At 39.7% G+C, this 26,307-nt stretch overlaps 6 protein-coding genes and 2 long non-coding RNA genes across 12 annotated transcripts; 2 read left to right on the top strand and 6 right to left on the bottom strand.

Moving 5' to 3' along the window:
* Positions 1-55: 55 nt before the first annotated feature.
* LOC6732566 (aspartate--tRNA ligase, mitochondrial) lies at positions 56-5,374 on the top strand. 4 transcript variants are annotated; one of them, XM_016180268.3, is made up of 8 exons: positions 56-239; positions 487-637; positions 714-885; positions 1,082-1,582; positions 1,647-1,825; positions 1,887-1,976; positions 2,033-3,490; positions 3,554-5,374. In XM_016180268.3, the coding sequence occupies exons 3-8, from the start codon at positions 717-719 to the stop codon at positions 4,406-4,408; spliced, it is 3,252 nt and encodes a 1,083-aa protein (XP_016025247.1). In that variant the 5' UTR covers positions 56-239; positions 487-637; positions 714-716; the 3' UTR covers positions 4,409-5,374. The 4 variants fall into 4 exon arrangements, with proteins under 4 accessions (XP_016025247.1, XP_039146961.1, XP_016025248.1 ...); XM_039291027.2 differs by having other exon boundaries at positions 67-152; XM_016180269.3 differs by lacking the exon at positions 56-239 and adding an exon at positions 367-386.
* LOC6732567 (phospholipase A1 member A) lies at positions 5,212-6,956 on the bottom strand. The gene is made up of 4 exons (XM_002079650.4): positions 6,807-6,956; positions 6,379-6,750; positions 5,885-6,316; positions 5,212-5,825 (listed from the first exon to the last, which is right to left on the bottom strand). The coding sequence occupies exons 1-4, from the start codon at positions 6,841-6,843 to the stop codon at positions 5,212-5,214; spliced, it is 1,455 nt and encodes a 484-aa protein (XP_002079686.1). The 5' UTR covers positions 6,844-6,956.
* A 1,022-nt stretch (positions 6,957-7,978) lies between these two features.
* LOC27206416 lies at positions 7,979-10,321 on the bottom strand. The gene has a single exon (XM_016174437.2). The coding sequence runs from the start codon at positions 10,091-10,093 to the stop codon at positions 8,132-8,134; it is 1,962 nt and encodes a 653-aa protein (XP_016025249.1). The 5' UTR covers positions 10,094-10,321; the 3' UTR covers positions 7,979-8,131.
* Positions 10,322-11,772: 1,451 nt separating this feature from the next.
* LOC27207777 lies at positions 11,773-13,501 on the top strand. Its single transcript, XR_001600551.3, has 3 exons — positions 11,773-11,884; positions 12,411-12,553; positions 13,473-13,501. It is a non-coding gene; the product is annotated as an uncharacterized LOC27207777 (long non-coding RNA).
* On the bottom strand, positions 12,410-12,856 carry LOC123327323. The gene is made up of 2 exons (XR_006541995.1): positions 12,719-12,856; positions 12,410-12,582 (listed from the first exon to the last, which is right to left on the bottom strand). It is a non-coding gene; the product is annotated as an uncharacterized LOC123327323 (long non-coding RNA).
* A 2,866-nt stretch (positions 13,502-16,367) lies between the features above and the next one.
* On the bottom strand, positions 16,368-21,819 carry LOC27208901 (hydroxysteroid dehydrogenase-like protein 1). Of its 2 annotated transcripts, XM_016184446.3 has the most exons (6): positions 21,698-21,819; positions 19,830-20,043; positions 17,842-17,964; positions 17,678-17,788; positions 16,706-17,154; positions 16,369-16,624 (listed from the first exon to the last, which is right to left on the bottom strand). In XM_016184446.3, the coding sequence occupies exons 2-6, from the start codon at positions 20,005-20,007 to the stop codon at positions 16,508-16,510; spliced, it is 978 nt and encodes a 325-aa protein (XP_016025250.1). In that variant the 5' UTR covers positions 20,008-20,043; positions 21,698-21,819; the 3' UTR covers positions 16,369-16,507. The 2 variants fall into 2 exon arrangements, with proteins under 2 accessions (XP_016025251.1, XP_016025250.1); XM_016184447.3 differs by lacking the exon at positions 21,698-21,819 and having other exon boundaries at positions 16,368-16,624; positions 19,830-20,131.
* Positions 21,820-22,272: 453 nt separating this feature from the next.
* On the bottom strand, positions 22,273-23,985 carry LOC6732569 (hydroxysteroid dehydrogenase-like protein 1). Its single transcript, XM_002079652.4, has 5 exons — positions 23,793-23,985; positions 23,278-23,400; positions 23,104-23,214; positions 22,518-22,963; positions 22,273-22,389 (listed from the first exon to the last, which is right to left on the bottom strand). Exons 1-5 carry the CDS (start codon positions 23,968-23,970, stop codon positions 22,273-22,275), a joined length of 975 nt encoding a protein of 324 aa, XP_002079688.2. The 5' UTR covers positions 23,971-23,985.
* A 434-nt stretch (positions 23,986-24,419) lies between these two features.
* Positions 24,420-25,951, bottom strand: LOC6732570 (hydroxysteroid dehydrogenase-like protein 1). The gene is made up of 3 exons (XM_002079653.4): positions 25,566-25,951; positions 25,067-25,180; positions 24,420-25,003 (listed from the first exon to the last, which is right to left on the bottom strand). Exons 1-3 carry the CDS (start codon positions 25,843-25,845, stop codon positions 24,471-24,473), a joined length of 927 nt encoding a protein of 308 aa, XP_002079689.1. The 5' UTR covers positions 25,846-25,951; the 3' UTR covers positions 24,420-24,470.
* Between the last annotated feature and the right edge of the window lie 356 nt (positions 25,952-26,307).

Consider the following 26,307-nt stretch of genomic DNA (forward strand, 5'->3'; position numbering starts at 1 on the left):
ATTTAATATATAAGCGTTTGTTCGATAGTTTCTTCCCTAGAATACGCGATCTATCGATTGTTTATGCTGCATATGGTCACACTTCATCGCTGCCCAAGCCAAAACAGAGACAATTTTTTTTCCTATATTTCAGAAACATTTGTCGATCATATGTAAGCCTAATATAAGTAATATTTTCTTGTCAGTTGGCTCTAAAAACTCGGCGTAACTGTGGCCCCACACTCGATCCGACTTTTCCGGTAAGATCCAATGATTCGCCAATTTCTGCGTCGGCTTTTTCGCGACGCCCGGCTCTACACGCATACATATTCGCCGTTTGGCCAGTGTGTATATATATGTCGCTGTCTGATTAGTGCGCGCCAGTGTGTGTGTGCAGCTCGTGCTGGGTTAGAAATTTTTTTCTACATCGCCCCTTGCATGAGGCATTAGTTAATTCTGAAAGGGAAACCCATTCTAAAGGGCGACAAAAATGTTATTAATTTCCAGAACCCTTTGGAGAAGTCATCAGCGCCTTCAGCTGCAACAGCAACTCGTGCACAGTGCATCCAGTGGAGGTTTCTTGGCGGATAGGCACATTCGGCATCGAAGCACCCCGGGCTCGTTGCTCTCGGCGGAAGAACCGGCTGATTGCGGTCACGTAAGTGCTCGTGAATCACGAACTAGCCATTCGCGTTGTCCATGTTCAATCCTTAATCCATATTTTCGGCTTGCAGATCATGAGTGGCAGATATCGCGGAGGCGGTGGTGGCGGCGGACGATTTGGAGGCCGTGGTGGCGGAGGCTATGCAGATGGTGGCGGCTACAATGACTTCGACAACTACCGTGGTGGCGGACCAGGCTTCAATGACAACTTTGGACCAGGTCCCGGACCAAATCCATTTAACAGTAAGTAGATAACACTTAGAATTAGATTATTTAGTTCAATTTGTCCAACTGGTTATAAAATTCTTTTATAAAGAATAAGAAGACAGTTTACAAAAACAGTTTTATTGGTTTGTTTTTTTTTTTTTTAATGTATATCTTTTTTTAAATGTATATCTCTGCAGTAAATAAACTATTATTTCCACTCTTACATTTCCAGTGGGTGGTCCTAACATTTCTGGGAATGAGTTAATGCAGCTGATGAGTGCCATGGCCAGCAACTTCAATATGAATTCACAGCCCCCGCAGCCAATGCGCCAGAGTTGCGGCGAGTTGCGCAATCACCATTGCGGATTATTTGTTGAGCTGTCCGGTAGGCTAATTAAGAAGCGGGTGAATCGGTTTGCAGAGCTGCGCGATCGCAATGGCGGTGCATGCCAGCTTGTGGTTCTGGAAGACAAGCATCCGCGAGTGGCACGGCGCATGAACAACATGCCAGAGAACACAACACTAACTATTGTGGGCCTGGTCATGCGGCGACCACACAATTCGTGCAATCAAACAATGCCAACGGGCGAGATCGAAGTGGAGGTACAGGACATACTTAACATTCATTTCCCGGCCAGCGGTACCAAAAGAGCTGGTGAGAAGCGCACATACAGCACAATGGTGCAGCAGCAGAGTAATCTTGGTATCACCAGCACCGAGTACAAGATAGCCAGTAAGTGGGAATGTGTTTTAGTACTTGCATATGGGTAACATTATATTTTTATTGTCTTTTACAGAGAACGAGAATATATTGAAGTATTTTGAAAACCGTGATCTCACCTGCAACGATCTAAGGCGCGACGATGTGGGCAAGACAGTGACTTTGGTTGGTTGGATTCCCTCTACCAAAAACAACAAATTCTTGCAGCTCAAAGATGGTTATGGTCAAACGCAACTAATGATCGAGGATCAGTCGGTAATGAACAAAATGCTATAATAGTTTCATCAAATTGATTATTTTCAATGTTTATTTTCAGCTTAGCGACACCTTTCTTTCAACACCTGAGCAGACAGTTATCCAAATAGTGGGCAAAGTTCTGGGAAGACCAAAAGCCAATGTTAATTTGGTAAGAACTTATAAATTCCATCGATTTGTAAAATGAATCAATGCGATTCCCTTTAGAAATATGATACTGGTGAGGTGGAAGTCAGTGTAACCAGCGTAAAGGTCCTCAATCCGGACGATCCCTACGATGGTCCCATTAAGGCAAAAGAGAAGCAACAAAAGTTTTCCATCGATGATCTTGAGGCTGAGGAGGCTGCCGCCGAAGCATCCGCCAATCTTACCAGCAATAATGGAGAAGCCAAGGAAGATAGCGCGGAAGCAGTTACCACTGCTAATCCCTCTGTAATTTCCGAGCAACGAGCCAAGGTGGCCGATACCAACAAGTTTGCCGACCGCACTCATAACTGCGGGGAACTAACCTCCAATGATATCAACGAAAAAGTAGTCATATGCGGCTGGTTGGAGTTCCAGCGCATGAACAAATTCTTCATACTTCGGGATGCTTATGGACAAACTCAGGTACTGTTGTCTCCGAAAACATATGGTATGGAAGAATACGCAGAAACAGGCGTGCCCATTGAGTCAATTGTTCGAGTTGAGGGTACAGTGATTCCCCGTCCAGCGGCTACAATAAACCCCAAAATGCAAACTGGGCACGTTGAGGTAGAAGCGGACAAAGTGGTTGTTCTCAATCCGGCAAAGAAAAATCTTCCGTTTGAGATCCGAAAGTTCAATCGTGCTGGCGAACGCTTGCGGCTTACTCATCGGTATCTGGATCTACGATTTAATGATATGCAGCATAATCTTCGCCTCCGATCGGCTGTTATAATGAAAATGCGAGAGTATCTTATCAACTATCTGGGTTTCGTCGAAGTGGAGACACCAACGCTCTTCAGACGAACGCCAGGCGGAGCTCAGGAGTTTGTAGTACCCACTCGCAAGGCGGGCCACTTTTATTCGCTCGTACAAAGTCCGCAGCAATTCAAGCAGATGCTGATGTCCGGTGGAATAGACAGATACTTTCAGGTGGCCCGTTGCTACAGGGATGAAGCGACGCGTCCAGACCGTCAGCCGGAGTTTACCCAGTTGGATATTGAGCTATCATTTACCAGCAGGGATGATATCATGCAACTGATTGAGGAGACCCTCCGTTATTCGTGGCCCAAAGACTTTCCGCGTCTGCAAACACCGTTCCGTCGTATTACTTATGAGGAGGCAATGGAAAAGTACGGAAATGACAAGCCGGACACTCGGTTTGGTTTTCTGTTAAACAACGTGTCGGAAATAATCGAAAAGAGCGATGAATTCAAGGAAAAATACGATGATCTTGGCGCTTATGCCATTGTAGTGCGAGCCAGTGAAGCCTTTTGGAATGGAGCTGCCCGAAAGCATTACGAAAGCCTAGGCAAGGAGTTCAAGGGTACGTTGTTCGTGCGCAAATTTGGCCCAACAAAGGATGTGCAGGAGAAACTGGGAAAGCTACTAGGCGAAGATGTGGCTACAGAGGTCGCCGATAAGTTTGACCTTGAGGAGAACGATCTTCTTTTCTTGGGCATTGGATCAAAAGTGGAAACTGTAAGAAATTTTGTAGTTAATTAAGTAAAATGTATAATATTTGTTGTCCTTATCCACCTACAGCGCGCATTGTTGGGTCGCATCCGACTGGACTATCAGGACTTTCTGGTGGAAAATGCCAAAACAAAGAAGCCCAACGACTTCCGCTTCCTTTGGGTGATCGATTTCCCGTTGTTCGAGCGAAATCGTGAAACTAATCAGTTGGAGAGCGTTCACCACCCGTTTACCCTGCCACATAGTGATGATCTAGAAAATTTTGCCACTAGCTGCGAAAATCTGGAGAGCATACGCTCCCAGGCTTACGATTTGGTGCTGAACGGCCAGGAAGTCGGCGGCGGTTCAATTCGCATCCACGATCGAGACATGCAGCACTTTATATTGGAACAGATTCTGAAAATCCCACATGATCATTTGTCGCACTTACTGAGCGCTTTGGAGTCTGGATGCCCGCCTCATGGAGGCATTGCATTGGGCTTGGATCGCTTGATTGCCATTTTATGCCGTGCGCGATCAATACGCGATGTGATTGCATTCCCCAAGTCACTTAATGGGCGTGATCCGCTTTCAAACGCACCAGTTCCCATTTCCGATGAGGAGATGAGGCTGTACCACCTTTCTGTGGTAGAGGAGGAAGAGGTCAGCACAAATAACACGTCACACGAACAGGAGGACGACGATCCCGATCAAGAACGTGCTCCTCCATCCCCGATGTCGGCGACTAGCGAACCCGAACAGCCGCAAATTGAGGTAGACATTAAGCAGGAGCCCGAATGTATAAATGAGGATTTTGATCCCGAATCCCCCCCAACCAAATCGACAGTAAAAGCTGATCTCGATGAACCCACACCAGCTGACCCCCAGGCATCGGTGGCTGCTACGGCGACCAGAGCCAGAAGGACCGTTAAAAAGAAGGTATAGAGCGGGGGCTATTAACATTACGGATAACGAATTAGCATTTTACGTGTAAGCTATGTGGTCAGAACGGAGGATGGTAGCTGGCGGGTGAATTAATCGGATATTCAGATAACACGACATTCGGGTCTGGTTAATTAACTACCAAATCCCATTTTATACACAAAGTTGTATACCAAGAAGGTTAATATATATACCCACCATGGATCTTCTCAACGGACTTCAATACCAGAATAGGACCTATCCTCACATCTTGAGCCGGAAGTCCACATTCTAAAAATCCATTTCAAATGATGGCAACAAATTTATTACAATTTACAAAATATACAAAACTGCTATTGTATTCGCAATTGTTTAATTATATAATGCTTGAATTACAGTTTTCATTTGTATCGGATTTTTTGCTGATATTAATTGTTGTAATAGAACAGATTAAAATGAAATTGAACTCAAACGAAAATCCTTACTTAAATTCAGAAAAAAATATACTTTTTATAATTCAGCACGGGGTGCACAGACCTTTGTATCGTTTTCTGATTTTATGTTCGTTTATGTTCAGTATAGTAAGGCTTTTTATGTTACACAAAATTTACCTATTTATTTAGCTGGATAAAAAATAAAACATAAAAAAAGTTGGCATAATGCTAAACATATAGCTTTCCAGATTTTGTAAAATATTAGGTATTAAACATAATTTATTTCGTTCGAATTGTATTTGTAACTATGAATATAAACTTAAGTGACTCTTATACATTAGTAAGGAATGGGGGCAAGGAAGGATTTTAAGTAGCTTAAAACATCGAATAGGGCTAATCCACTGTGGGCACTGCAAATATGTTATCCTCCATGAATCCATATGTAAGATTCCTTCTGTAATCCCACCAGCTTTGAGTTGGACGCGCCTCTGTACTTATCATCTGTCTGTCATCTTGCTCAATAAACTCTACTGGGTCCTGCTCTTCGACAGAATCACCATCGCTATCGTTCTCTTTCTGTTCAGGACTGAAGCTCGTCCAATGCTCGTAGGGATCCTGCTCAGTGGGCCACATCTGAAGGTTGTTAAAGTTGGCTGCCAGTTTACCAAACTGATCGATGTGATGCAGTAGGGGATCCACACCTTGATTTGGAGGCGCTTTCAGTATCTGGGTCGGAGCTCGCCACTGTGGCTGCTTTGCTCCCAAAGTCGGTAGATCCGTCCACTTGCCCAGGGCAAATGGTGAACTGTCATTGGTGTCTATCATAAACATTCCTCTCGTAGAGGGCCGTATATTCTCCCCAGCTTCAAGCAAAAAATTCGTTGGGGGACACATTCCCAGGAGGTAGGATATGTAGCCACTGCAGGCCCATCCCCAAAAACCCTTGGGTGAGCGGATGGATTCTAGAAAGTACGCTGGAGCACGTTGGTGACTGCACGCAAAGGAATCTGAGAAGTGGAAATATTAATTAGAACCCACACTTATAAAATGGCCAGACACGACATACTAATTTTCTGTCCATTGCATCCTGGCTGCATGATTCCACCGTTCATGTAAAAATCCGCATGACCACATCTCTCCATTTTTCCCTGAACCAATGCATTCGTGTGTATCACATCCACATAGCTGGCATCACTGGGATCCAGCTTATCCGCCTTGCCCGAGGTGATAAAAAGAGGCATCGCTGGATCTAGTCCCGTAATCCTTGGCAGCATGAAAGAACTCAAATTCCTGGCTATATAGTTGGGCACTTGTGCTCCCAATGAGAAGCCTATTACGTGGATATCCGTATTGCCTGTCTCCACCAGGCGCTCTACCAACTGGGCAGTGCAGGTTCCAGCGTGTTTGGTGTTATGAACGGCACTTATGTAGCAGGGTCCTGGCGACAGGATACTCCAGTCCACATATATGATATTATAATCCGCTTTGGCCAGGTATTCTATTCATATATCAAAATTTATATTAGATAAAATTGGTTAGTATCGAAACTACTGGACTCACCCTCTCTCATCTGTTGCAGGGGATGTAGAAACATATCCGAGTTATAGCCGTGGATGATAATCTTAGTGGGATAACGTGGGTTGAAGTAGGAGTCAGTCAGATTGGACTTCTCCAGAGACTCGTCGATGTGTAGGCACTGTCTGTCCATCGGATTATGGCGCGTATAGATGTAATACTTGACATCCGGATCCGGACAACTTCGACCTATAGCCCATTTGCACGGACCGATGGTGATATCCCTATTCGAGGGCGGTGCTGTGGTGGTGGGTGTGGGATTAGTAGATCCCTCAGTGGTGCTCTCATCCTCATGTTGAATGGGAATAGGTTTTAGATGCAGAAATCTCTTTCCAATAGTCTCCCGGTTGAAGCTGGCTGAAGATAATCTTTTGACTAAATAAATACACTTATAAATCATCGGAATTACCCACCTAGAAGCAGCAAAACAATGACAAATCTCCAGTGCATTTTGTAATCTAGAAACTCAAACCAACTGCAGTTCCGATTAATTTGAAATCTAATTTCTTGGCCAGATTCGTGAAGCGTTCGGTCTGAAAACGTTGGAGAAACTAAGAGCCGGCTGCTCGAGTCAATACGATTTTGGCCAAATTGTAATGAGATATGCAAATGAGTGAGTACTTTTGATGGTTGGATTGAGTGTGGCTATAAAGTGAGAGTTGCGGGCGGAAAAGTGAAACCGAATTGAGAATTTAAGTTGCAGAAAATAAGGTGTAATATGTAAGCTATTTCAAGAAGTTTCAACAGAATGTAATATAAAGTGTTTCGCTTCTTTCGGTGCCTTGTGAGTTTTCATATTTCTTTCATTCATTTCTTTCATAAATTCAGAAGTTTTCGCTATTTGTTTATAATTTTTGAGAAAAACTCATAAATGCATTAACACAACACTTACTCACTCAACGATATGCACTCATAGACAATATGTACACTTGCCTACGTGATTGCGGTTTCAATTAGCAACGTTTACTGAATGAAAACTTTTTTGATATTATCACCAGCGGATCTTGGCTCACGTACAAAGGCGAATGCTCGCAGGTCTTTTGAATTTATAGGAATCAGGTCTTACCAAGAATCTTGAATTATTATTGACTCGGTCTAGTTCTGCAGACCCACATAGATAACTTGGAAGACTTCCTGACCCGGGTCAATGAAAACAAACTAGAATGAGGTATGTAATTTAATTTAAGCGGGGAAAGAAACAATATAAATATAAGTACATCAACTGGAGCTTTCTTTATGGCCGTTATGTGACTCGCGATCGAGCCAATATATTTGTTTTTCTGCTCTGGAATTGTTTTTGATGCCTTTGCGGTTTATTACCGGTACGTGTGTCTAGAACGCCCACAGATTTTCCTCACGAAAAATCCACTCGGAACCGACTCTTAATATATATTATTGTATCATCAATGTGTGAATGCCAATTTTCTGCTATATGGAATGTCAAACAAAAAGCGTATAAATGGCCAGATGGAAAGACATTTCCCGCCTGTGTCTTTAAACGACCGACATGTGGGCAATATTGTCAAATTCATTAAAATATGAATAGCTAATCTTCATATGTAAAAACTATAAAACTTGTGGGCGGTTGAGTTTGTTTAAACCATTTTTAAATTGGCAACTTTTATAATGAATGTTGATGACAAGTATATTTCAAATGACTAGGTGAATATAACAATACATTTTATTTTTGATCTCTTCATTAAAATGATTTCATATTTAAATTTTAAAATTGAAAACATCAAGTAAGTGGCCTTTCACACATGTTGATCATGCATCTGGATGGGGGATTCATGGCCTTTTCGTCTGCGCACTTGAAGGCCTCCTGGAACTCGGGAAGATTCATGTAGCCCCTATTCAATTGGGCAGCAAATATCTCAGTTTGGCGGTAACATAACTGCTGGGCCACCGCATAGAAGAGTACCCTGTGTGGATCCAATCCGAAGTATTCCATCACAAAGGTCTCGGCAAAGGCGAACCTTTCACCCTGAAGCCAAAAGTGATAGTCCGTGAGGGAATACTGAAAAGAGCGATAAAACTGGAAGATCTCGGCGATCTCGTGCGAACCAAGTGGTCTGTAAATTGGAGCCAATATAGCATCGTAGTGTTTGAATGATTGCCTTTCTAGGCAATCCAAGGCGGTATAGTGGCCATCGGTATCTAAGAGAAGTCGTGAATCCCTCCAAAGGTCCAAGCCTTGTGTGGCATAATAGTGATAAGTAGGGCGGTGCAAGGAAAGCAGCACAAAGTGGAGGAACTGCCTCAAGAAATAGGCTGGCTGATTTACATCCTCCTCGTCCACATAGGGCGATACAAAACTATGACGCAGTTGAGCCCGTCTAAGGATCAGAAGATTTCCATAAAAGGAATTATTTTCGAATTTCAATTCTTCGTAGTTTTCATTTAGTTCAGTTATATTCAGATAGTTTTCCGCATGATTTTGGAGAATGCGTGCCACCTGAAGCTCCTTCTTCTCCACAGAAGCTGGCCACAGGTGCCCATACCAATCTCGTCTGGACAACTTGGATCTCCTTAGTTTCTGGAAGCGAGTGGTATGAAGTTGATAGGATGCCAGAGCAACTTCCTTGCTCAGATGGGGTCTCAAAACATGCCATTGCCAGTATTCAGCGTGCAGTAGTCTCTCGAACTCCTCAGATACCCTATAGCAGTCCGGATATCGAAGCTGCTCCCTGGCCTGCCACATCACATAGTTGTACACTATGCGAGGTTCCGTATTTCGGAGAACTTCCCAGGCTTGCGTGATCTTCTTGACATCCAGAGGAAACTTACGTGCTCCCACCAGCCGTTCCTCGGAAAAGTTAAGTGCGGCAAAATACTGCTGAAAATAATCCATGGTGTTTTCATCCAAGAGGAGCTGTTCTTCACTTGGTCTGGAGGTGGTGTTTCTGGCATTCCTGCTTAAACTTCTTACAGATTGAAGTTCTCCTCTCATTCCTCGACACAGAACCCTCATCTCACGTGATATAATGTGGGCTACATGATGATGCCGAACTCCCAAGACATCAGATAGGCTAGATTGGAAGTCCGCGATACTGGGACAGGGCAGCTCTTCCATGGGACTCACATAAATCGTATCCAAGGCAAAGTAGATATGAAGTAAAGTGGGTAGGCCATGGGCTGCCAGTTGAGCTGACAGAACTATCCAATTCAGCTGCCCATTAAGGCGCCTTCGCTCCCATTGATGTTTAGAGAAAGGCCAGGAAGAGAGCACCTCTTTATGCCTGGCCAGGAATGGAATCTCCTCGAGCATACGTTCCCAGTGAGAAGTCAATCGAGTGGGGGTGAAGAAAACCTTTCGTTCTCCCCTCTTTCGGCATTCCGCATATAGTTGAGATATCAATCGTCCTGGTACAGTTTCAAAATTTCCAACCACAGCTGTAAAGAAGTTCATTCTGTCCTGTTTGTTATACAGATAAGGTGGAAGAAAATCATCGGGATTTTCTTCCATCGCTTGATCGAAGTTTCCACAAGCATGTGCATAGAAGTCATCGCACGGATCCATTGAGTCATTCTTAATTTTCACCAACTGTTGCAAGTTGCTTTTGTACAAATGGCTAAAAAACTGGCTCGATTCTACCTCGGAATCCGTTTCCACTTCCGTATCTGATTCCGGATCTTCTCCATTCTGGGACCTCACTATGTGTATTATAGCGAATAAAACAAACTGAAGCTTCCACCGCATTTAGTGTATATTTTATTGTGATCCGCTCGTTTGTTTTGTTCCACAAAAACTGCGCAAAATTGTGCTCGGAATTCCTCCCTAATGACTTGATAAGCCACGGAAGCTGTGGATTGAGCTATATATTCTCGATTCTATCAAAGTTTCAAGTTCTCTTTGCGCTCTTTATTGGAACTCGCCTTAACCTTAAAGATCTTTGTATTCCGATTTGCCAAAGACACTAGAATAACAAGATGTGTAACGCCATATGATTTTTTTTTGCACACGATTTTTTCGCGTGGCCCTATAGGTGGCTCCAGGCTCTCTCGAATTTTGGTTCAAGAGCGAGAGAGCGGAGAGCGAACAGCTCTTTTCTACGCATACAGTGACATGCATTTGAGAGAATATGCCCTTAACCTTAGAAGTTCTTAGACTTTAAATCTTTATTATATTTGATCAATTGGAACTATGTAAAATATTCTTGTTTTGCATTGCCTTAAAGTTATTATTATTTTAATATAGATTAGGAATAGTAATAGCCGGAACCGAGTTTATTCTACTATCTATTATTTTGCCCTACATCGCCTATTAATGAAGTTATGTCATAATGATTTAGCTTTATAAATGAAAACGGACTTAACAAGTTGAAGTATATGAATTTTAAATAAAAATCCCCTATGAGGAGTGTAGTGTGCTTGGAAAAATATTTGAAAAACTTATACCAAAAATGATCCTTTAGTGCTTAACACATATTGCGCATACGCAATGTGGTCACAGCTGCAATAGCTCAACCAACAAACCTGATTCTATCAGGTCGATTTTTATTCTTTCTTTTGATTTCATGAATGTGGCTCCTCTACATGAAATTTCATTGATTTTCCATAATTATCTTGGTCATTATGTATATATATTCTTGTGTCAAACCATTTTGTTTTTATGCCATTTGCGCACTGCATTTCCAAATTGACTTAATGACAAGTGTCAGCTTAGGGAAAGTGTATGTTTTTTTAGAAAAGTCAAGGACCCGAAATGTGTGACAGTTGTTTATGAACATTTTTGCTGGTATTTTTATGTCAACAGACGATATGATTGGAGGTTTGAAGGAGGTGTGGCGTTGTACAAAACTCTTTGTGATTTCGCTAAGTAGGTATTAGGTAGAAAGGATTTACGTTTTTCAAGTTGAATTCTATTCATATATTTGAAAGAAAAAAAATATATATAAACAAGATAAACATCCCGTGCTATTTCTAAATCAAGCAAAATAACTTGTAGATCCCATGCCCAATTTAAACCTCATGTTTTGAGTTCCTTTGCACTTGCGGAAATTCCAAAACGCTGTCAATAATTTCGAGGCAAATGTTTCGAAAAATGGAACAAGCCATATACTAGATGCCAAAATTATTTTTAATGAGCGTATTGTTATTGTTGGTCATTTGGCTTCAGATCCGGCCAACGGCTGCTGAAAAACTGTCAAATGGCGCGCAGCAAATTTATTTTATTTATTTTCGATGTTATTTCTATGCGACTTTCCAAAAAGTCTGCACTCTGGCCCTGGTAGTGGCGTCTCATTTTGGCCAATGGGACAAAATATTTCGCTATGTATGTATGCTATATCCGAAAGCACAAATACACGCCCACCAATCTATATCCACTTGTCAGATATGATCTAACTGCGTGTGTATGGATGCTTGCAGAACGCTAAGTATTTCATCTATATCCCAATTCGTGGACGGGCCAACGGTTTTAGTTGAGCCAAAGGCTTTCACCAGTTAATAGCACAAAATTGTGTCTTTCCCCAGCGGACAAAAAACCAAGGTAAATCCGGGCCAGAAGTGAAGTGACCTGAGGACCCCAGACGAATGCTAAAAAATTGTGGGAGTTAACAAATCGAATTCAAGTGTGCCGTGTTCATAAATATTTCCGCACCCGAGGTCTTTTCAATTCTTTTTCGGTTGGAACCGGTCCAATCTATAAAACTGGAATTATTTCAATCTATATAGACATACGGTTCTTTGATTGCTCTATCAGAAAATCAAAGAAATATCATATAGATATAGCCAGACGACGACGAAAGCAAAGAAAAATTTAATATTTTCCATATGGCTTTGATATCTGTCGACTTTATATAAAAATTTTTTTGAATTTTATTTGATTAGATTATTTTAAAACAAAACAATATGTGTTCAGCGAAAATTTATTGCCGCCTTTTTTATGTTCATATGAAGATAAACTTCTCACGCGCCAAATAAAAAATATTTCGTGTATAAGTAATCCGAAAATAGGGAAAAATATTTAAATCTGTCCGTTCTAACCTAATAATAAATAAATATTTTATCTGCAGCAAATTAAATCAAGATGAGCGAAGCCCGCAACTTGTTCACCACCTTTGGCATCCTGGCCATCCTGCTTTTCTTCCTCTACCTCATCTATGCCGTATTGTAAAATGTTTCCGGCAAGTAGATGGTCCTTAGGGCAGGATCAAAGGTAAGTTAAAGATGATCGAACCCTTTAAGCTTATAAATACAAAAATATTGGAAAAATCTTAAAATATTTTCGTAGTAAAAGTATTATTTGTTTCAATGTACCCAATTTCAATTACCCCATTTACCCATTGACTTTAATCGAGATAAATCCACATCAATCACGAACCTTGAAATGCTAATTGAGGCCAAAATGTGCCATAAACTCAATTGGGACTACGTGATTATTCCAGATTCTTTAAATTTTTAAAAACGTTTTAAGGCAACAGTTTGGCTAGATGTACAAATTTTCAGCCTAAAGTAAATAAATATGTTAATCAAACACACGACTGGAGAGGAAAACATATTCCCCAATGAAAAAGCCAAAAAATAAATAAACAAAACATTTTTCAAATGACAAGGTCCAGTCGGAAAAAGCAATTTGTCTAGGTGCAGTCCAGCAAATGAATAATGTTCAAAGAACACAGAAAGTTGGCTAGAATCGCATGGAATTCGAAAACATATATATATATTTCTAATATGCAGACCAATCTACACACATATGTATATATACAGATCTAGAAAATATTTGTGCCGCGTCAAAAATATGACCAACAACTGGACTCACATACAACCAAATAGCCGGTGATATACACATACATATATAAATATAAATGAATTTTTTATATATCGTCTATATAATCGGATCAACACATGTATGTGGGTGGGTGGTGCGTGCGCCCCAGGCAATGGCCATAATTCCAAGCGCTGGCCAACTTTTTGTGGAGAAGTGGAATTCAGATCGGGAAATTCAGTTATTGCGCGCCTTTAGCTACGAACGGTTGGAAATCCTCCAAGCAATTAAGAAAACCCAATCCCACAAGTGTGTGATTTGCGTCTGTCGACCGATCCATCGCATACCTAATACCGTATCATCCCTTTAGCCAGCAGCCAAATCGGAATCAATCAAAATGAATGAGGCCAAAAGTTTGTTCACCACCTTCCTCATCCTGGCCTTCCTGCTGTTCCTGCTCTACGCCTTCTACGAAGCCGCCTTCTAGGCTCACATCCCCTTGTCAACCATGACCATCACCAACCACCAACAAACCACCCATCAAGGATAGCTTACATGTTGAATTTCAATTCCAAGCCGCCGGCCATGTCATCATCTTGTGGTCCGGTGGAGCTTCTAGGACCCTACGCGTTTAAGATGTTTAGCATTTAATGGATTTCTACTAGTAACCTAAGCCAGGTGAGCACACCCCCGCCCCTTGCCCTGCCAATTAAATCAATTATCAATCGCACACATCAAACAAATTATGGAAACACTCGCTACCCAAGAAAAAAATAAACAAAAACCTTGAATACATTTTTTGGCAGCCATTTGGCTCACTCGCGTTAATAAATAGATTTTCCGTTTCTATTTTTAAACGACAAGATTTCGACATGGCCCACTAAACACCTTCCTGTCGTCACAGCCCCCCGTCATTTGGGAGCATTCAAAATCATTTTCACATGGCATTTTCCAAATGTCGCAACTTTGTGATTCAAGATTATTTTCGCCCGAAAAATCACAAAAAATTTTCAAAGCGACAGTTTTTTATGGCCTGAATTTATGATTGGCTATGGTGGAAATTATAATTAATTTTCATTAAATGTTTTTGAATATCACAAGCGCTGCCAATTCGAGTATAGATCGCTATTTTCGAAAAAGTCCGATGCTGCTTTTTCGCAATTCCACCATGAAGAAATTTCTGAAATAAATTTCTAAAAAGCTTATGTTCTTCGAAACAAACAAATGCCAGCTATTGTTTATGCCAATGTGGCCACTAGAACCAACAACAAAAAATACGAAAATAATACGTTTTATCAATTGCAGTGACTTTGCGTCAGACAAAAATGATTCTTCTTTTGCAATCAATAAATCGAACACGGCTATTAGTTAAATTTCTCAAATAAATTCTCGTTTAATGCACATTGCAGATGACGTCAATGCCACCAGTTGCCAAAATCGATGGCTCGGCGATCAGGATGAGCACTTTGATGGGTAACCCCTGCCATGTGGTAAGTACCATTTATTCGGATCCCCTGGGATGCGCTCCAATGAAATATTTCCCCCCAATATATTTATGCGTTTGTTTTTTTTCCCAGTGCTCTGCCACATTTCATCCATCTTTGAGGCGCTGCAGGATCGATTTATTTTGAAAACTGTGCTGCCGGCCTTGGCGTCATCTGCTCTAATCATAAATATAGTTTTGTGATCTTTTTCATTATTTTTGTTCGGCAATGGAATCTACTTAGCTTGCAATTCATAGACCATGATGTACAGTATAAGCAAATTAAGAACAACATCAGCAATCAATGCGAACCATCGATATAATTGGTTATTTCATTGTTAAACAGTCATGTTTATTTCGCACTCGTACTTATTAAGACATGCATAATGTGTAACTGCATTTTACTCGACTTTTCTTAAATAACTTGTGAATAACAACCGCAAAGAACAGCAACAACAAACTGCAGGAATAAAAACACAAAAACAAACCTTATTTACTTTTTTTTTTTGTTTGGCAAATGTGGGGACTTTGCATTTAATAATCAAAAATCAATTGAACCATATTTAAATGATGTATTTAATATATGTATAAATATACACATATTAACATGGCGGGGTGAACTGATGACCTTTATATTTTAAGCATACTTTTGGGCTTATTCCGATTTTGAATCGGTAAAAATACTTTAACACCATTTGCTGTAATATTTCATCAAAAACTACAAAATATATACACAAATATATTTTCGAATTTAAAAATAAAAGAAGACGCTAATAAATGTTTTAAAAAAAGCAATGTGGAAACGGTATTTATAAAATATTTAAAAATTTAATGACATTTATCCGAGAATATTTTTGAGAACTGGTTGTTTTGACGGTTTTAACGGATTAAAAAGTTTAATTTAAAGAAATTTTATATTCAAGTTTCCAATTAACGAATAACAACGAAAACTCAATTTTTTTAGTGGGCCCAATTAAAACTTCAAAAAAAACATTAAAAACCATCAGAAAGGTTTAAATTAACTAGCATAGTCTTAGTTTCCAGTCAAAATTTAAATTCATGTAATTGTGTGCAGTTCTTGGAGAGATCTTAAAAGTACTTTATCTTTATTTGCATGTGCATGTGCATATGCAAATTGAGGCCTTTAACAACTGGACAACAAGTTAATAAAACAAACAAAACATAAATGAAAGGTATAGTCGACTTTTAAATACCTGTTACTCAGCTAAAGGAATTGTTTCAAAATGTTTTGGGCATATCTTTGGATATTTGCAATACAAATAATAAAATAAAAATATAACATTTTTCATAAGTTTGGCCGTCCCAATTTTGGATGGCCTGTGGGCGTGGCAAGTCTCTGAATCAAGGGCGCACTGCGTCTTTGTTTCTAGGGCCTACATGGTTATTATATATTTATATATTATACGGACAGACGAACGGACAAACGAACGGACTACTACTACCTGTTACAAACTTCACAACGAATCTAGTATACCCTTTTACTCTTCGAGTAACGGCTATACAACCTATAATACAAGCTAAAAGTGCGAGCAATGATGCGGATACCCAGTCGTCGCTGGTCTTCTGGCCGCTTCCGACTGCAGTTGGCCACTTTGCCATTTTGTCGGTCAGTAGTTTCGCGCGCTGGCCAACCGGTTTCACGGCTAAAACCGTCCGAAAGCCAATTCCCCTCCACTCCTTGGCCAAATTGCAGCTCTTATGCAATCCGGCAGTGCATTTTGGCAATTGATTTAGCCAGCCGGTTTTTCGAACGTGCCTTTTATCTTTTGTTTTATCTGTTGTTTTATATTTCGTATTTTTTCATGGCTTTGTACAAAAGTGTTTTTTTTTTCTAGTTAATAGTTTAAGCCTTATGACTAAGAACCAAATATTTACATGACTCCTAACCTAGCTTAAGTGACTTAAGTAAGCTTCAGTTTCTTTTGCTTTTGCTCGAGGGCCTCGATTCTCAGTCGTTTGAACAGTTGGTGTCCCAAGTATGTGCGGATCGGCAGGGGAGCCAGTTTCATAAAGGCATACTATAAAATAAAAATATTAAATCAGGGTATTAAGGGTAATATTGTATCTCGAAGAATATACCTAATCGGTAAGTTACTAACCTGAATGCCATGGGTCCAGAAACCGTTGGTCTCGCTCGTTTTTCCCAGTGTAAAGACGGCGGACCGGGCAAATGTATATGCGTTCGGGAAAAACAGACCTCCCTGCATTACCCGATCGGCGTAGGCATTCATTTTGGTCACCACAAAGTTGGGCATCACCAGCTGCACGTGGATATTGTGCTCCGCCACCTCCAGTTCCAGGGCCTTGGAGAAGTAGGTGACGAACTTCTTGCTCGCAGCATAGACGGTCATGTTGGGCAGTGGCTGGAGTTCGGAGGAGGATCCCAGGTTGACAATGGCGCCCTTTCGGCGACCAATCATCTGGGGCAGGATCTTGCGGGTGAGCATGGTAACCGATCCCATGTTGACGGTGAGAAGGTTCCAAAGAAGATCCTCTGATACCAAGTCAAGGCTCTCCGGGTGCTCATACATCATGCCCACGTTGTTCACTATAAAAATGAATAATAGTTTGCATTACAACCATAACGGTTCAAGAAGCATGGTCATAATGGTAACACCATATTTATAACAACTCATATCAAATGGCAGTGGCTTTAAATTACGCTGGCCAAGATCAATGTCAACTCTTATCAGCCAAACATTTTATTAAAGCCGCCTTGAGAAGTTCGCAAGGTCGTCGAAATGTAAATTGCTGAAGCGTTTATGAGTCTCGTTGGCCGAATAAAAATAAAAATCCCAACAACTGCGTACTTGAACATCGCCTAAGCCACTCTTCGCCTCGCCAATAGACCAAAAAAAATAAAAAAGAGTCATTATAATTGCACGCAATTATTATTGTTTGACATTGGCAGCCGCGCAAGAAAAAGAGTCACAAAATATAAAGCGTAAGTAAGCAGCTGCTACTGTTGACAATGATGAATGTATGAATGATACAATATCGTATAATAAAACGGCTAAATATCCGGTACTAATGTTTGATTGGAATAAAAATACCTTATCATAATTACTTACCCAAAATGCCAACGTCTATGCCCGCCAGTTCCTTTTCGATCTGATCGTACACCTCGCGTCCTTTGGCGAAATCGACTGCAATCCACTTGGTCTTCACCTTGTACTGGCTCTCTGGGAATTAAAAGACATTTCTAAATATATACTAAGTAATAAGCAACACTTACCTATCTCATTGGTCACCGCAATAAGCTTCTCCTTCGTCCGCGAGATGAGCACCAGGTTGATACCCTGGCGAGCCAGCTCCCTGGCGTACTCCTTGCCAATGCCATCGGTGGCTCCAGTCACCACTAAGTGAAAGGAATCGAAGGAAAACGTGATAAGTAAAGGCGAAGGTTGCCGAAAGGGAACCACATTTTTTAAATTTTTTCAGGGAGACAAAACACACGGAATATTGAAGACTACACTATACAACACGTTTTAGAATTTGTTATATGACTACAGATGTAAGCTGCTCGTTTTTATTGATTATTAAATATTTTATGTATAAGTGATAGATTAGGTATTTATTAAATGTATAATTACTGCAAGAGTTTATAAGTTTCGGCTTTCCAAAGCTAGCTTCTTTTTTATAGTATAATGTTGTTGATTTTATATGAAGACTTGAATCAATATTAAACTAATCCATTTACTTTACAAGACCCATTTCATCACTTTCTGTTGTGTACCTATAGTTTTAGCAACTGAATAATGCCACGACCTCCTTGAAAGACCTTTTCGAATCTAGCATTTGCCTGCTAATTAGCCCACTGCATTTGGCTGAGTCTCTTTAAATCACATCGTCGGTTGTCGGTTGTCGAAACCTCAGCAAATATCATGAATGGGGAATCGGTCGCAAAGAAGCGATTAGAAGCAAACCGGCTAGAGTGGCAATTGCTGCAATGTTGCCACTGGCAGCTGGTTTATTGGTTGCCAAATATTTGTGCAACGGAAACGTGCAACACGGCAGCAAAACTTGGCAATCGATTGTTGCGCTTGCGTGTTGCCCGAAAATTATGACTGCTATAGTTTGGCAAAGATTTTTGGCACTTTGATTGGTGGACAATAAAAGCAATTGTATAAAATCCATAATTCAATTTGGAAAACTGTAACAAACTCGCGCCGAAGGTCACCCATTAATTAAGCAATAAAGTCGAGAAGCGATAGTTAAATTTATAACTGTTTGACTACGATGAGCAGCACGAGACTCTAGTCAATGAAAGCGAATTAATTAGTTAATAAAGCAAAAACAAAGCGATCGCAATGTGCGAAACAGGCGAGAAAATCGCAAGCCGGTTTACGAGTTGAATGACTTTGTCTGGTCCATAAATGAAATTGTAAACAAATCAAGTTGTTTGAATAATTTAGTTATTGGTTGCCAAATCCTAATGAATCAGCAGACAATTCGAAAATAAGTAATATGTTTACTCTTTAGGAATTTGTTGAATAAGTTTAACCTTTCTTAATTCTTTATATTTAACTTAACAATTGAACACAAATTGTGTTTAATAAGAATATATTTTATAGACAATGATACTATTTATTATGATTCACAAATATGTGAATTCATTTAATATCTAAGCTTAACTAAAAATAACCATCAGCAATACGCCAAACACTTAGATAAGAAATGCCATTTTGTTCTTTTCGTTGGTATAAATGATGGAAATTCATAATGTTAACTGGTTTCTTATCTTATCGCAACTGGATTTTGTAACCGTTTTCCCCAAACGTGCTAACTTTAGATTCTATCGCTCAAGGATTTATTTGATCATAAACTTGGTAATGCAGTACATGAGGTGCAATTAACGTATAAATCAATAATTTAATAATGCTAACGTGTGAAGAAAGTCTAAAATTTAAATTGTGAAATTATTGGCATTTATAGAATTATTAGGAAATATCATGATATATATATATTATGATGATTTGAAATAGCTGATGCCTTTCAATTCTGAGAAGTGCTGGATGCTACCTGCATATAGCAAAAACACTCCTTAGGAAATAAGGTAAACAATTTGCATTCGCGACAGTGAGGCAACCGAAAACGCAGGCCTCAAATATTGACAGACCCCTGGGGTTAAAGTATGCAAATACCGGATTGAATAACATGGAAACATTCGGTGAATAAAGCGAAACTCATGGATATAATGGGTCCACCAATCGAAACACTCACCTGCCCACTGTCCGAACTTATCCACCAATGTCTTTGGCAAGTGTGGCTGGAAGTAGGGTTCCAGAACGGCCTTGATTATGCTGACCAAGGACTTCAGGTTGTCGTACAGGAACACACCGATGGTGAGCAGTCCCACGAGGTAGATGGCTGCCGAGATCAGCTGCCAAAGGAACGCCATCTTCAGCAGCGTGTAGATGCTTACTTCCAGAACTGGCTGCATGGTTAAGAGAATGCTCTTTAAATAGTCCAAATAGGCCGATTTTCGGTTGGTATTGTGGAACTTGTTCTTATCACTAACACGACCGGGGCTGATTATTTACTGCTTCGTTGAGAATTACTATTGTACCGACATGTGCATAATCGCCCGACTTTCGCACTATCGCGCTGTCTGTCTGCCACTTTTTTCCGGGGGCACAAGTTGCAGGTTTAAGCGCCGATCACGCACTGAAAACTTGGAGCCGCGACTTCGCTTTTTCGGGCTTTCGGTTTCGGATTTTCAGTTTCGGATCTGGTCTTCAACAAGCAACAGTTGTAAACTGAATGAATATCAGCGACTTAAAGCGGAAAGGCCACTGCAGTTGGGGCTCTTTTCCGCGGTTTTACTCAGCTCTTTGTCGGTTCATTATTTCATAAAATTGTAAACTTCATTTTGTTGCCTTTTACTGCGGCCTAATAGTGTTGAAAATCTACGTGTCTGGGTGCCGGGTGAATTATTTGACACTTAATTGCCACTAAAGAAATGACCCTCTCACTATTTTGGATAACTCGGTATTTTCACTCGCCAGTCGGTCAGTTGTTGTAGTTTTGAAATTTTTGCTAAGTGCATAATCGGCTTACTAGTGTTGTAGAACTAATTGCAAACAATTAGGCAAAAGATGCGTTAAATTGTCTTTTGTCATGCAATGACCCCTGTCATCTGAGACAGTTTATTTGTACAGATATATTCCTCTACTTGTTTTTCCCTTCGCATGTGGCTAAATACGCTAGGAGTGATTCAGTTTAGGAAAAATAATTACGGCATTAAAATATGACAACTTTCTAAAGGTGTTCGTGTTTCTTTTACATAATTTTAAATTTAAACATTTTTTTTAAATATAAATATTAATAATTGTAATAATTACATATTCAACACACCTCTAATACGTTGTTATCTTTTTAATTTACCTTTTTCCCTAACAAATAATTTTTATGGCTTCTAGATTTTTCACAGATAATTGCTTGAAGTTGTTTTTACATGCTCTGTCTTTATTAAATAAAACTGTATAATGTATTTTCCTTCACTATCTTTTAAAACACCATAAGTTTCGCTTATCAGCATTGCAAACAGCATTTCCATTTCCCTACAAACGAGCAAAACAAAAAACGTATCAGTATCATTTTTGTGATACAACAAAAAAATAACTTTGCAACAAAGTATAAGGCGCGATTTCTTCCGAAAAACATTCAAAATATTGGTAATCGGTGGTAATTTGGGCAAATGTCTATCTAATGCATGTAGCAATTAAGTAAACATATGGATGAAGTTAGTATTAGAGGTAAATGACAATAGGAAATGTCCCAAAAACCACTAATGGGTGAAAAACCAACGAGAATTATGAACGGTGATTAATGACTTTTTATTCAAAAGTCGTATCATTTTTTTATGGCATGCTAAATCAAATTTTTATTGCCACCTATATCATAAAGTTACGTGTGTCAGTGAAAAGGTCATTGCAGTCATCGCCCACAAAATACAATTACCACTTGTTGCTCGCTTGAAAATGCCGAAATACTTTCATTAGATAAATTAACAGCCCTTTTATTTAATTTAAAGCAAGGTTCCACAATGCGAAAAAAAACATTTATTTGTGAACGATTTATAAACTTACATGCTGTCAACGAACAAAACAGTAAAAGTTTTCAAACGCTAAATATAAATCGATATTGTATGAGTAAAGGGCTGTCAGTAACCTCCTGCCCAGCCGAATATTTATTCCAGACTGAGGAGCCAGGCGGGAAAAGTTCAACGAGGAAGTCCACAAGCTTTTCCCAAACGTTCTAAATAGTAAATAGTGTTGTCGTTTTAGCCGTTTTTAAGCTAAACTGAGTTTTATTATACCATGCTGTCTAAATTCCTAAATAATATTCATATGTAATTATTTTAGGGTCGAAAAAATACTTACACCTTTTTTTAAAGAACATCGAAAGTTTTTAACTGTCTAAATGTATTAAAAACTAACAAAAATTTAAAGCTTAAAAGAATCTCTTTTAACTTGAAAATTTTGGCACGGTGCTTAGCAAGGTCACAAACCAATGCCAATACATGAACCCGTCAAAAAGTGTACTATGTTTTATTTTCAAGATAACAGTTTCTCAAAAATTAAAAATATTATTTCCACTGTTATAAATTGTCTTAAATTTTAAAATATTTATTTTGCCAAATATTTAGATGACTGCTAAAAAGTTAATAAATTTTTAGTTTCTTTTGCCTATGCTCGAGGGCTTCGATTCTCAGTCGCTTGAAGAGTTGGTGTCCGAAGTAAGTACGAATCTGCATGGGAGCCAACTTCATGAGGGCGTACTGTAATTAGGGAAGGTATATTTATTTATCAGAAAGTACTCGTATTGTTAGTCATACATATAGATTATAATTATATAATAATATTATATGTATATGATAACTATTATTGATAGTATATTAATACACACCTGTATTCCGTGAACCCAGAAACCGTTGGTCTCGCTCGTTTTTCCCAGTGTAAAGACGGCGGATCTGGCATAGGCATAAGCGTTGGGGAAAAGCAGTCCTCCTTGCCTCACTTTATCGGAATAGGCATTCATATTGGTGGCCACAAAGTTGGGCATCACCAGCTGCACATGGATATTGTGATCGGCCACCTCATATTCCAGACCTTTAGAAAAGTGGGTTATAAACTTTTTGCTAGCCGCATAGGCAGTCAAATTGGGCAGGGGCTGGAGTTCGGAGGAGGATCCCAGGTTAACAATTGCTCCCTTTCGGCGACCAATCATCTGGGGCAGAATCTTGCGGGTGAGCATGGTAACCGATCCCATGTTGACGGTGAGAAGGTTCCACAACATGTCCTCTGATACCTTGTCAAGGGTTTCGGGGTCGTGTATCATGCCCACATTGTTGACTGTTAAAATAAAAGAGATTTAATTTCTTTAAAAACCTATTAATCGGATCTTCCTAAGTAGTCAACTATAAACTATATGTAAATGAACAGTTTTTTTATATATATTCATCATGTATTTCTATGCCAATTCATTTATTTACCCAAAATTCCAACGTCGATTCCATTCAGTTCCTTTTCGATTTGATCGTACACCTCGCGTCCCTTTGCAAAATCCACAACAATGCACTTGATTTGCACATTATATTGGCTCTCTAAATAATTGGTTTGAAATGAAATAAAACATTTTTACCTTTTAGTGGAATAACATTGCTTACCAATCTCGTTGGTGACTGCAATCAGCTTTTCCTTCGTCCGCGAAATGAGCACTAGGTTAAGACCCTGACGAGCCAACTCCCTGGCATATTCCTTTCCAATGCCATCGGTGGCTCCCGTCACCACTTAAATTAGATAAAGAACTTTAGTTAGTTTATTTGGCACACTATCTTGGTGCGCCTCGTCACCACGTGGACGTCCATAATGATTATCACTTGTAAATCAGAAAATATCGAGAAATAAGTAAATTCATGCTGACAACGATAGTTTAAAAAGAAAGTCAGAATGATTAGTAGATTGATTTCTTATCGAAAACTATATTTAAAGAAATAAATTTCCCTCGCTGGCTGATACACAATTATTACATTGAACATTTTCGAAGTTAATCTTTTTAAGGATATTCGAACTTTAACGAAGGTAATTTTTAGAAATGTAATGTAAGACTAAAAAGTGCATAAGTTAAAATTGATTAGATTTAATAACATATTTTTCACTATTATACGACAGAAGGACTCACCTGCCCATTGTCCGAATTTTTCTACCAAAGTCTTTGGCAAATTCGGTCGGAAGTAGGGTTCCAGGACAGCCTTGATGATGCTGAACAAGGACTTAAAGTTGTCGTAGAGAAAAGCGACGATGCTAAGAGAACCCACTATGTAGATTCCCGAGGAAATCACTTGCAAAATAAGCGCCATTCTTCACTTAATATAATTTCTTCGTTTAAGAACTGACTGTGTGCTTAAGAGAGTTCTCTTTATATAGTCCGAGTAAGCGAACTTTTGACTGGTGATAAGAGCGTACTCAAGAGATTGTGAACACGCCCGTTACTAAACTGACTTTAAGTGATAAGGCCAGTATAGTTGAAAGGCAATATTTCTTTCTCTTATTTCCACAAAAGGCAGTCTGTCTCTTTAACAATTAACAATTTTTCCTTATTAAAAATCATATGTGGAATAGATTAGTAATAAGTACATCGAAATCTATAGGTTTTTTGTTCCCATTGAATACTCAAAAAACCGCCAAAAAATATGCTATATTCTGTTGTCAAAATATGTGTTTAATTTTATTTATTTGTTTATAATCGGATTTGAAGCAATTTCAAATGCCCAAATAACATTTAATTTATTAACAATATTTAATATAGTTTTTTTTGGCTTGTGATCTGTATTTTTATTGTTTTAAAATGTTATTTCAGCTATTTTTTGTCGGATATTTTGTTGAACAATTTACTGGCGACATAGGTGCGCACTCGCCAGGTGAAGGCGGTGGCCACAGCGTTTTGGACATGGTGCCACAGGTAACCGGGAGTCTCGTCCACTTCGTCGCGCAGCTGATTAACCGCACTCTTGGCATAATCCGAGGCCGATGGGATGAGGAGACCACCCTTCATGATCTGCTTAGAGTACGAGTTAATCTTGGTGACCACAAAGTTCGGGGACAACATCTGCACATGGATGCCATATGGCTTCGCCTCGTGGTACAAGGCCAGGGTTAAGCTACGGGTGTACGCCTTGGAGGCGGCATAGTAGGCTCCATTGGGAAGGGGCTGCAGTTCCGTGCCGGAACCAACACTTACAATGGCTCCCTTCAATTTAGACGCCTTCATGCGCTGGAAGAAGATGCGTGACAGCTGGGAAACAGCCACCACGTTGGTGTCGATGATATTTTGGGTTTCTTCCAGGCTATAATTCAGCAAGGATGTCGGCTTCGCGGTTCCAACATTGTTTACTGCGATAAATTGAAATTATTGATCCAAATGGAACTAATACCACTTAAGTAAATGCTACTTACCAAGTATAGAAATGGGTATATTGGCAGTTTCCTTTTCTATGTGCTCATAGACCTGCGAGCCCTTGGTAAAATCAGCTATCACAATCTTGGTCTGAACACCAGCACCGCTTTCGGCTAAAATCAAACAAAATAAAATACAAAAAAATAGTAGTAACTAAAATAAGATGTCAATCGGCATATACTGCCGAATAAAAATCCATTGCATGGCTTTCAATCATAATTTCGACAAGTGCTTTGCGTGTTCTTTAAAAAATGTCAATCTGTTTTAACAAATATGTTACAGTTAGCAATCACAACGGCAGTCTATAAATGCAGTTGACCAAAATTGAAAGCTATTGAACTTGTTTTTTTTTTGTATAAATATTTGTATATACTTGTGCTAATATTACATAACGATTAACAACTGTATTATCTTTTAACGATTATACAAATTAACTGTTGCTAACACTCATATTTGGCAGTATCTTAACATTTTCAATCTCTCCACCCCTTGACTTACCGATTTCCTTGGCTACCGCCTGGAGTTTCTCCTCGCTTCTAGCGATTAGCACCACATTGATGTTCTGGCGGGCCAGCTGCTTGGCATATTCCTTGCCAATTCCATCGCTGGCACCCGTGACAGCGGCCCAATCTCCGAAACGCTCCTTCAGAGTTGGCCTAGTATCGCTGAAATACCTGATTTTGAGCAATTTGTACGGCGTTCTTAACTGCTCGTAGAGATAACAGCCCAGGGCATAGACGCCCACGAAAGTGAGGAATGTTGATAGGGCACAGAACATTATGTCAATTTATTTACTAATTTTAATCGACTGTGCTACAGCTGAAAAGTACGTGTGTGCGATGCGGTCGACTCACTTGAACGGACTGTGGTCACAGAGTAAAATTGCACAGTTTTCGCCAGGCAGGGCGATGAATTTAAATGGCTGGAATTAATAGAACTCGGTGCTATCAAAAGGTGTTCGACTTGCCGTTAAAAATAGCCCGAAAGATTGTATTCATAATACCACTTCGCCTATTCAATTATGGTTTGCCTAATGGTTTGACTTGCTGTTGGCCTGGAAATGGTCAAATTAAATAGGCACATCCATTAACATATATGGTTGCATTACACAGGGAATTTGTGAGAAAGGTCTCGTTTACGAGGCATTTATGCAATTAATGCAAGAGGGTTAAAGATCAGCTACCTTATTAGAACAAGTGAAAGTGCCAAATGGATTGAGCTATTATATAAACTGCCTACT

Source organism: Drosophila simulans, chromosome 2L (assembly GCF_016746395.2).
Source record: "Drosophila simulans strain w501 chromosome 2L, Prin_Dsim_3.1, whole genome shotgun sequence".
Lineage (NCBI taxonomy): Eukaryota > Metazoa > Arthropoda > Insecta > Diptera > Drosophilidae > Drosophila > Drosophila simulans.